General features: G+C 38.5%; 2 protein-coding genes across 2 annotated transcripts; both read left to right on the top strand.

Annotated features, from left to right (window-relative positions):
* On the top strand, positions 1 to 1,275 carry LOC128556555 (calponin homology domain-containing protein DDB_G0272472-like). Its single transcript, XM_053542058.1, has one exon. The coding sequence runs from the start codon at positions 1 to 3 to the stop codon at positions 1,273 to 1,275; it is 1,275 nt and encodes a 424-aa protein (XP_053398033.1).
* Positions 1,276 to 1,285: 10 nt separating this feature from the next.
* Positions 1,286 to 2,490, top strand: LOC123530377 (uncharacterized). Its single transcript, XM_053542057.1, has 2 exons — positions 1,286 to 1,441; positions 2,083 to 2,490. The coding sequence occupies exons 1-2, from the start codon at positions 1,286 to 1,288 to the stop codon at positions 2,488 to 2,490; spliced, it is 564 nt and encodes a 187-aa protein (XP_053398032.1).
* Positions 2,491 to 11,879: the final 9,389 nt, after the last annotated feature.

Here is an 11,879-nt window from a genome sequence, read left to right as displayed (position 1 = left end):
ATGGCTCAATATATGTCAGATAGAGAACTCAGATTAAGGAGAAGAGAAATTCAAAAGGATGAGGAGGAGAGGAAACGAAAAGAACAATTAGAAATAGAACTAATGGAAAAAGAACTTGAACTAATAAGAAAACAAAGAGAGCAACTGAGACTGAATAGACAAAGGGAGAGAATAACAGGAGTAGATGATATAGATGTTCAACATATGGATACTGTTAGCCATAGAGAAAGATATGGAGAAATTGCCAGTAAAACTGAGGATCTTGATGGAAGTTATATAGGAGAAGAGTTTCCTGAACACGGAGAAACTGATAACACGGAGTTCAACATAGTTGATGAAACAGGATTTGAGGAGGAATATATCTCACACAATTCAACTCATATACTTGAGACAGAAGTGATTCAGAACAAAGATGATAACGATAACATGAATGAAAGTCATGATATCAGTGCTGAGATTGAACAATTGAATACATTTTTAAGTGAGTTAAATGGTCCAGATCAAGAGCAAACTTTCTCAAAAGTGACAGAACAATATACACAAGATAAAGGATACATCTATAGAGAAAGTCCAGCCAGAATAAATAGGAAAAATCCGACAGTAAGCTTCACGGACATAAGGCAGGATTATACAAATAAAGGAATACAAAGCCAAGATAAAGGAGAATTACAAAAAGATAGTTATAGAAAACATAAAGTCTTAAGAAAGGAAGGGGATGAAAGGAGAACACCCATGTCTGATGGTAGCAAGTATTTGGACCAGATAAGATCTCATAGAGCAAAAACAGATGACAAGTCTGAGAAATTACGGCAGTACAAGGAAAAGGAGGCCATAGAAGAAAGAATTAAACAGAAAGAAAGGGAAATGCAATTATTGAAACAAGAAGAAAGTATGAGAGAAAGGAAAGCCACTGAAAGATTAGAAAAGAAAGAGTATGAGTTGGACAAACTGATAGCTGAGCAAGAAGAGTATCAAAGGAAGTTAGTTGTAAGACAGAAAGAGCAAGAGTTAGAGTTTTTGATGGAGAAGAAAAGATTATCAGATGAAGTGGAATCATTTAAGCAGCAATTAAATGAGGACATGTTAAGAAAAGAAACAGAAATGAGACAAAGGCATGACATGATAGAGGAGATAGTAAGGAAAGATATGGAAATGAGAATTAGAAAAGAAATGGAGGAAAGTATCAGAAAAGAATTGGAAGTAAAAATGCAAAATGATACAAAGGAGGAGCGACGAAAAACAGGAGGAATCGGAAAGAAGGAAGATGTTAGATAGTGAAAGAGAAATGGAAGCAAGAAACCGAAAGGAAATAGAAGAAAGAAGAAGAAAAAGAAAAGGGAAGAAAGAAGAGAAAGCATTGAAATTAAGGAGAGAGAAGCAAAAGGAGGAGGAAGATGAGCTGATGAAAAGCATACAGAAACTTAAAGTTAGAGAGGAGGAAGTAAATGCTGAAACAAGAGACGGAAAGTACTGATGATGAAGAAGGCAAAGAAATAGAGGAGAGGATAAGACGATTAAGGGAAGAAAAAGAAAGCTTGGAAAAGAAACATAAAGAGAGAAGTGGGAAAGCAAAGATGATAAAAAGGAGCAGAAAGATGAAGAAGATACGAGAAGATACTCAGCAAGCCCAAAATACCACAGTTTGACGGAAACCAGTTTGAAGAATGGAAATTGGAAATAACAAGTCTCATTGAAACAAAGCTTTACAAGGAATACATACTGGCCCAAGCCGTAAGAAATTCGATAACAGGAAAAGCAAGAAAAGTTCTACTGACTCTGAAACCATCAGCTTCCACTAAGGAGATACTGAAGAAAATGGAGGACATCTATGGAATATTAGAAGTGGAGATTCCATCATACATGATTTTTACTCGGCAAAGCAAACCAGAGGAGAGCCGTGTTCAGAATGGGGTGTTAGAATAGAGACCTATTTATCAAGCACTGGAGAGAGGTGAAATAGAAGAATCAAGAAAGGATTCAAAGTTAAAAGAGCGATTTTGGAGAGGACTTTTATCTGAGAAAATAAAGATAGCTACAAGATCAGCATATGAATCATCAGGATCATTTGATACCCTTCGAAAGAAAGCAAGGATTGAAGAATTAGAAATAGAAAGCGAAACTTTACCATCAGAACATGGAGTGAAAGATTCAGATGTCAAGTCAGTGATTCGAAATATTCCAGAACAGGTGAATACACACCAACCAATACGTAGAGCAGAAGAAACAAACGCAAAGATGGATGAACTACTGAAAAAGATGATGGAATTAGAGAAAGAAATCAGAGACATAAAAAGTAACCAGAGTGGAAATACAGAGAGTAAAAGAGGAACAGGCGGATACAGACCACGACCATATGGAAGGCCTTATAGATGGAGACGGTATGGAGATGATAGAAGTGTTGATGATAATCCGAAGAAGTCGGAGGAAAAGAAGAAGGAAACCCCACCAAAAGAACACTCATCAGAGAAGTCAAAAGACAATTTAAACTAGATGCGGTCTCTGTTGAGGGGCAAACAAGAGACAAACATCAAAGCCCTGACTTGAAAAGAAATATGTTTCATAGAATAGTTGGAGAAAGCAATGAAAGTACAATCATAGTTGAAGATATAAGAACAAAAGGCCTCATTGATACTGGATCGATGGTCACAACAATTTCTGCCAAGTTTTATCAATCATTAGATCCTGTTCCACCATTATATTCACTAGACGAGTTTGAATTGGACATTAAATGCGCCAGCGGACAAAGTTTACCTTATTGTGGCTGTACTGAAATAGACATCAAAATTCCATCATTATCGGACACTGTCTTCAGCATTCCTGCACTGATCGTTGAGACCACCGATTACCATCAATCTGTCCCAGTTATCATTGGCACGAACTTAATTAGAGAAGTGAAGGCAAACTCAGAAAATAGATCAGAAAGTGAAACTTCAGCTTGGAATATGGCATTTGAAGCAATTTCCAATTGTTCAGTCGGAACCGTTAAATCAACAAAACCCATTACTCTACATCCAATGGAAACAAGAACAATTACAGGATTTGTCAGGAAACAAAAGAATATCAAGGCAGCAGTAACAGAACCATTAGAGGATACATTTGAAAGTCGAGCAGCTGTATGTCCAAGAGTTGTCAGTCTAAACAATCCAGGAAAGAACGCAAGGGTCCCAGTTAGAATCTGCAATCTATCAGCTAAGATGATAAGTATTCCAGCAAAGGCCAATCTATGTCAACTCCATGAAGTGAATATCATACGGGAAGCACCTATCTTCGACCAGAAGGCAACATCTGAAAAAGAAAGTGACAAAGGTTATAATCTTGATCCATCGAAGTCCGCAAACATCCACCAGCAGCAAACAGCACCTGAAAAAGAAAACAAAGATATGAGTGAACATAAACAATCCAAGAACAATCCTGAAAAAGAAAATACATCTACAAATACATATGGAGTGGACTTGGAAGATTCCAACTTAACAATAGAACAAAAAGAAAAAGTATATGCTCTTTTTGAGAAATGGAAGTCGATATTTCCGAAGAGTCCTACAGATCTTGGCCATACTTCAGCTGTAAAACACCACATCGAGTTAACAGATGAGAAGCCATTCAAGGAGCCTTACCGGCGTATACCGCCTGGACTCTTCAACGAGGTCAAAGAACACCTGCAGGAAATGCTTGCCAATGATGCCATAAGAGAATCCAATAGCCCGTGGTCGTCGAATGTAGTCATTGTACGGAAAAAAGATGGCAGTATCCGTTTTTGTCTGGACTACAGGAGATTAAATAGCCGCACAAAGAAAGATGCATATGCCATACCACGAATCGATGATACACTTCAACTATTGGCCGGTTCAAGATATTTTTCTAAACTTGACCTCAAAGCAGGTTATTGGCAAGTTGAGCTGGAGGAGAAAGACAAAGAGAAGACGGCATTTCAAGTGGGAAGTGGACTTGGCTTTTACGAGTGCAACCGAATGCCTTTTGGGCTATGTAATGCGCCAGCCACTTTCCAACGCCTTATGGAAAGATGTATGGGTCAGCTCAACCTCCGCGACTGTTTAATCTACCTGGACGACATCATTATCTTCAGTGTCGACGTCGATAGCCATATTGACAGACTTGATGCAGTTTTCGAACGACTTGCCGAATACAACCTGAAAATAAAACCATCTAAATGTGAATTTTTTAAAACAAAAACAACTTACCTTGGTCACGTCGTTTCATCAGAAGGAATCCAGGCTGATCCACAGAAGATAGAGGCAGTTAAATCTTGGCCTACACCAAAATCCGTCAAAGAAGTACGCCAGTTTTTAGGATTTGCTGGGTACTACAGGAAGTTCATTAAGGGATTCGCTTCAATTGCTCGACCTCTCAACAATCTCCTCATCGGCCACCCAACAAAGAAACAGAAAGAGAAACAAAAGAAACCAGTTAAAAGAACACCGTTTACATGGAAGGACGAACAGCAGACATCATTTCAAGCAATCAAGGACATACTTACCAATCCTCCAATCCTGGCATATGCGGATTACAGTAAACCATTTAAGGTACACACGGACGCTTCGTGTACAGGACTAGGCGCAGTGCTTTACCAGCGACAAGACGACAAGGATAGAGTAATTGCCTACGCCAGTCGTAGTTTGAAAGCAGCAGAGAGGAATTATCCTGCTCACAAACTTGAATTTCTCGCTCTCAAATGGGCCGTGACTGAAAAGTTACACGACTATTTGTATGGCGGGAAATTTGAAGTTGTGACAGACAATAACCCTCTCACCTATGTGAATACATCAGCTAAGCTAGATGCTACCAGCCATAGGTGGCTTGCTGCTTTAGCAAACTACGACTACAAGATAACGTACAGGAGTGGTTTACTAAATGCCGATGCAGATGGTTTGTCACGCATTAAACATAATGAAAATGCAGAGCAAGGAGTTTTACAGGCATTGAATTTGGCGACAACAGCAGATACAGGACCTTTTGTTCATAGCCTACAACTTCCTGATGACACCGCCAATGATGAAACAGACCAACAAATTCCTACCAACTTACTACTTGCAAGTAGTCTGTCAACCAAAGACTGGATAAAGGCTCAAACTCAGGATAGAGTGATATCTTGCATTGTTGAGCATGTCAGAAATGGATCGATTCCGTCTAAGACGACCGATCGCAGTTTTTCTGACATCAATACTTACCTGAAAGATTGGAATAGGCTCACATTAATGCAAGGAGTACTCTACAGAAAGTCTTCAGTCTTTGGTGACACACGGCTACAACTCATCCTTCCAGAGAAAGTACGACCAGATGTTTTTCAAGCGCTACACGATGACCTTGGTCATCAAGGTCGAGATCGCACTACATCTCTCTTCAAGGAGCGCTTCTATTGGCCTGGAATGGATGCAGACATTGCTAGAATGGTCAGGAATTGTGGACGATGTACACGACGGAAAGCAACTCCAAAGAGAGCTGAACTTGTCCCCATTCAGTCCACGTTTCCCATGGAAGTCGTATGCATAGACTTTCTGTCATTAGAAAGGTCAAAGGGAGGCTATGAAGACGTGCTGGTGATCACGGACCACTTTAGTCGATATGCACAGGCATATCCAACAAGGAACCAGACGGCAAAAACAACGGCTAAAGTGCTCTTTGAAAACTTCTTCGTCCACTATGGTTTCCCAGCACGGATTCATAGCGACCAGGGTCAGAACTTTGAGTCCCACCTCATCAAGGAGTTATGTCATCTTGCCGGTATTGAGAAAAGTAGGACAACACCATATCACGCGATGGGGAACGGTTCTGTCGAAAGGTTTAACCAAACATTGCTCAAAATGCTAGGTACCCTAGAAGATAGCCAGAAAACTGATTGGAAAGCGCATGTAGCTACTTTAGTTCATGCTTACAATGCCACACATCACGAGAGTACAGGGTTCTCTCCGTACTATCTGATGTTCGGCAGACATCCACGACTGGCTATTGACGCATTCTTCGGGCTGCCAACAGACAATGTGTCTGCTAGCAAACAATCGGAGTATGTGGTTAAACTCAGAGACAGTCTCAATACGGCCTATCAGAAGGCTAGAGAAACCGCAGCCAAGACAGGAAGACGAAACAAACACGTCTACGATGTGAAGGCTCGAAGTTCTGTCCTGGCTCCTGGAGACCGAGTCCTTGTAAAGAATGTCTCCATCCGAGGGAAACAGAAGTTGGCGGATCGATGGGAACAAGAACCTTATCTTGTCGTTAGACAGCCAAACCCAGACATCCCAGTATATGAAGTGAAACGGGAAGGAGGAAGATACAAGAAGTCACGGATGCTACACCGTAATTTGCTCCTACCGTTCATGTCTACAACGGATGTTCCAACAGACATTACAGAAGACAATCCGGACACTGATGACAAAGTTCAGACTTCTGAAACAAGCTCTAATGGTCCTTATGTCATCCCAATGCGTAGACCAAAGGGAACTCCAGGGCTGTCACCACCATCGAGGCCTAAAAGACAACGACGAGAGCCAGACAGATTTGGAGATTGGGCGTAGTATGCCATGACTTTTATTCGTTTGTGAGTGATCTGACTGACAGTGTTCCTGTTTATTTTGTATATGATTACTTATGTTTATGTATATGTATGTATACATGCATGTTTTGTGTTACCTCAGGTAGCTATATAGATTGACAACATAGCGGTTCTCAATCAGTTTAATTAATCCTGTTGTTTTGTGCTAGAGATAATATTTCAGCAATATTTTATAAACAGGTGGAAACATCTAAGGAACCATAGAAGTGACGACTTCAATTTTTCCTGTGCGATACTAATTATGTACCTTAGGTACTTTTCTATTCATTTCAGGAATCAGACGAAACAGGATATCTTATTTCTGTTTGAATACAAATGTTTATTTGTATTGTTATTACATACGTAATTTTCAATCATTCATACATTCATTCATCCTATCATACACTCATTCATTCATCATTATTAATGTTTCCTTTTTGCAGCGGAAATGTCGGGACGCCATTTTTTAAGCAGGGGGAGTATGTCATAGGGTCAAATATTTACTATCCATTGTATTAAATAAAACAGTTATAAAACATGATATTCATTCAGCTTGTTGTTTTCGTTTGTATTATTCCCTTTTCCTAAACCTTACAATTAAGGGGAAATAACTTAGATATTACTACAAGTCCAGCGTATTACGAAGTACAATCAAACTCCTGGCCCTATCTCCTATATATTGATCTCTTATATTGTCCTATACATGGTCCCGTTATACGTTCACTAACATAATACTAACCCGCCACCCGTAACATTACAACAATGTTGTTATAAAATAAAGCGATGGATCATTGCACTCGCCATCGCTACAACAAGTAGTAAACATTTATACATTGTTGTTCTGACAATTAAATATATATATCTACGATATATCTATTGTCTTTGCAGGTTAGTTTAATATTTTAGTTATTGTTTGTACTCTGAACATAAAGGATGCTTTAATTGTCTACTTTGTAATTTATATTAGATAACAGTTGTAAAAGGAAACGTTCTCATTTCACCATGAATGTGTATTGTACTGTTTTATATGATATGCTCTATTCATTAATAATTATGTGATGTTATACTTTATTTGATTGCACTCGCCATCGCTACAACAAGTAGTAAACATTTATACATTGTTGTTCTGACAATTAAATATATATATCTACGATATATCTATTGTCTTTGCAGTCCTTTTGCCAGTAGAGTCCAGAAGGTAGAACCCTCTGCCCATGCAAATACAAATATGTTGCCATGGATAGACAAAGGTCGGCACAAATAGCAACATTCTAAGCTCTACCGAAGCAACCCGTGACAACCGCTACCACCACCACCACTACCACCACCACTACCACCACCACCACTACTACTAGCACCACCACTACTACCACCACAACCACCACCACCACCACTGCTACTACCACCACGACTTCCACCACTACTACCACTACCACCACCACCACTATTACTACCATCACCACTACCACTACCACAACTACCACCACTACTACCACCACCACAACCACTACTACTATTTCCACTACCACTATCACTACTACCGCCACTACCACTTACAACTACCACCCCCACCACTACTACCACTGCCACCGCCACTACCACTACTACAACTACCACTACCACCACCACTACCACTACCACTACTACCACTACCACCACCACTACTAACACTACTACCACTACCACCACCAATACTACCACTACCGCCGCTTATAAGGTTTGTAATCAAATTTAAAAAAGAGCGCTAAAGTATGTCATCTTAATCCGCCTGAACAAAAATATACCGTCGAAAGTCTACCATCTTGGATCTGCAGTCATCTTGGAACCGCTAAAGGAATAAGGTCAGTAATTCGGTCGAAAATGTGCTTCCGTTGTGTAGTCGAAAGAAGTCCATAATAAATATATCCTAATTTTCCCATTTTTTGCGCAAATTCGTGTAGAATGAGTGCTTTAATCACACTTTTCACAACTAGAATACATTCTACATGAAATGAGACGGTTTTCATGTTCATACACACCACATTGCAAGTTTTGCAGGTCGAAACCGGAAGTAGGAATCTTGCGCAGACAAGAGCAAATATGCGCCATTTTTAGGGTAGCAGACCACAACTGACAGGCATTTCATTAGTAACTATTCAACCCCCTATTTTCTTTTCATTTTTTCGTTAATTTTTGATAGAACTTTCATGAAAAATAGGTGTAGGAAAAAGTGATGTTCTATAAAGATACGTAAAGGCGACCTGAAGTTGTCGTTTTTCTTATGAAACAAAGAAGCATTTGAATAACTGACCTTCAGCCTAAAACATGAGCGTCGTCATCTTAACCCGCCAAAAGTCCACCATCTTGGAAACGCTAAAACATCAGCGCCGCCATCTTAACCTGTCAAAAATCCGCCATTTTGAACCAACGGTTCTGTCTGTAAAACCGTAGCCGCGAGGTTATTATTTACATTTAAAAAGATATACAGTATGTAAGAAAAATATTGTCCCTATTTTAACGTTTGTATAAAATTGTAGATCGGGATGTTGTTTTATGCCAAATTGTAGCCCCAGATCTATAGTTATCCATATTCCTAACACAAACGTGTTTATGGACAACCGCTAAGATTCAAACTAAACCACTGAACTACTTAAGGACTTAGCCACAGATGTTAACATCAGTTACTTTTCAAAATATTAAACAATTCTGATGAATTTAATCACGAAATATTACAGGACAATTATTCGTATGTTAGTGCCGACAGTGAGAATTTATTGATCAGTAGCGCATGCGCAGTCTCATCAAAAAGAATTGTGTTTGGATTAACCTACAGATACATTAGAAATTTAAGGTAATAACTATCAATTTAACAGTTTTCTTATATACTATTATCTAAATTTGACATTTATAAAAATATACTTAGGTTACTATTTTTGTACACAGGTTTATAATATAGAGTTTCCATTTTAAATTTTCATTTTATACTACGTATCTAAATCATTTGGCACTAGATAACATGTCTGTCAACAAGAACAAAAACTACATCTGCTACGGAAACCTCGGAGGGACACTTGACTTCTGTAATCCCACTTTTGACTTTTAACTTTTGCACTTCTCTTTTCACATCCAACTTCTTGACTTTGTACTTCCTATTTCTAATTTTCGCACTTCTGAACTCCAACTTCCTGGCTTTCGACTTCTTTTTTCTAACTTCCGTACGTCTTACTTCCGACTTCTTGACTTCTTACTTCCTTCTTCTAACTTCTGACTTCTAACTTCCACATTTCTGACTTCCAACTTCCTGACTTTCAACTTCAAATTTCCAATTTCCACACTTATTACTTCCGACTTCTAAAGAGGGAAAATTGGAAGTCGGAAGTTTTGAAGTCGGAAGCCGGGTGTCAGGAAGTTAGAAGTCAGAAGTGCAGAAGTTGGAAATCAGAAGTGCGGAAGTCGAAGGTCAGAAGTTGGAAGTTGGAAGTCAGAAATAAGAAGTTTTGAAAGTTAGAAGTTAGATGTCAGAAATTAGGAAGTTAGAACTAGAAGTTTGAAGTAAAATGAGTGGAATTTATAAGTCAGAAGTGGGAAAGTTGGAAGTATGAAGTGTAGAAGTTGGAAATCAGAAGACAAAAGTCATTAAGTTAGAAGTGAAGAAATTGGAAGTCTGTAGTCGGAAGCGAGGTAGTTAGAAGTTAGAACTGAGGAAGTTGGAAGTAAGAAGTTGGAAAGGTGGAAGTCAGAAGTCAAGAGGTTAGGAGTCAGGAGTGCGAAAGTTAGACGTTGGAAGTAAGAAGTCGGGAACTTGCAAGTGAGAAGTGCAGAAGTCAAAAATTAAAAGTTTCGGAAGTCAAATGCCCCTCCAGGGCTTCCATAGTCAACCGACAAAATTCGGCAACTGCTTTGGTAGGACACTAACGAGTTTAGAAATACAAGAAATTGCAAATATGTTTTTCTAATTTTAAAAGCTGATTTTGAAGGCTAATTTTTGAAAGCTGAATAAAAGTAAAAAAAACAACAACAACATATTTACAGGCGTTCATATGTGTGTGTAATTTACCTTTAGTGATACTCAGTCGATGAGTAATGTTAAAAAACTGTAAGTTATAACTCTTTCTTACTTAAAATGCGGAAAAAAAATGTAGAAATTATGTTAGGTCTCCTTTGACTTGACTTTTGAGCCACTCACCACTAAATAATAGTGATTTTTCTCTAGTGGTGAAAAATATGTGTAGGTCACTGTGACATTGATCGTTGACTCCTAGATCAACAGAGATACACAAAAATATAGCCCATAGAGTTGTATTCATAATAATGACATACATATGTATCAGGTTTCAGATGTCAAAATGATTAGTAATTTACCTTAAATCAATATAACACACCCATTACACATAATCAATTATACACAAAATACCTATTCAGTTGCGTTTTTCTTGTGCACGCTAGTCTCCTAAAATAAAAATACATTTCTTGAGTAATTTGTGGTATTTGGTATTACAGATATAAGACTTATCGTATCTTGTATGCATTTAAACAAAACAAAATCAAAACGAATCATTGTTATTAAACCGTTCTATAATTCCTAAGGTTCGGTATTAAATTAAATAACGGGGATATGTACACCAGTCAAAAGAACAGCCCGCCCCCTTAGCTCAGTAGGTAGAGCGTTGGTCTACTGGTCTACGGATCACGGGGACCTGAGTTCGATCCCCGGGCGGGGTGTATGTTCTCCGTGACGATTTGATAAAAGACATTGTGTCTGAAATCATTCGTCCGCCACCTTTGATTCATGTGGGGAAGTTGGCAGTTACTTGCGGAGAACAGGTTTGTACTGGTACAGAATCCGGGAACACCGGTTAGGTTAACTGCCCGCCGTTACATGACTGAAATACTGTTGAAAAACGGCGTTAAACCCACAACAAACAAAACAAAGCAATCAAAAGAACAAATGTCTTGTAATATGTTTTAAATCTCTTACACATTAAAAAAAGGATTTTCTTCATGTGGTTTTAAAAATACTTTAACTTTTTTCATTTGTTGTGTGTTTTCAAAGTTATAGGCTCTGTACTTCCTTATCACATTTTCAAAGTACTGTGAAAGTACTGTGAACTCCTTACATACCAATTGCATGATATTTCATAATTTAGCCACAACGATTATTTTGTTAGATATGAATCTTCGGATTTACAAAATGGTATTTCTTTTGTTCCTGTCTCTTATGCCTGATCAAATAATGAACCTAGCTAAATTTACAAAGTTTTATGTATTGACATTGTTTAGAGTGGCCGTGTCAAGTACTGTGCCTAATAAAAGATCCGGAAAAGTTACAAGCTTAGGTTTTGTTCAGCCATCA

Source organism: Mercenaria mercenaria, chromosome 4, assembly GCF_021730395.1.
Source record: "Mercenaria mercenaria strain notata chromosome 4, MADL_Memer_1, whole genome shotgun sequence".
Taxonomy (NCBI): Eukaryota; Metazoa; Mollusca; class Bivalvia; order Venerida; family Veneridae; genus Mercenaria; species Mercenaria mercenaria.
This window is presented reverse-complemented; position numbering and strand designations above follow the sequence as displayed.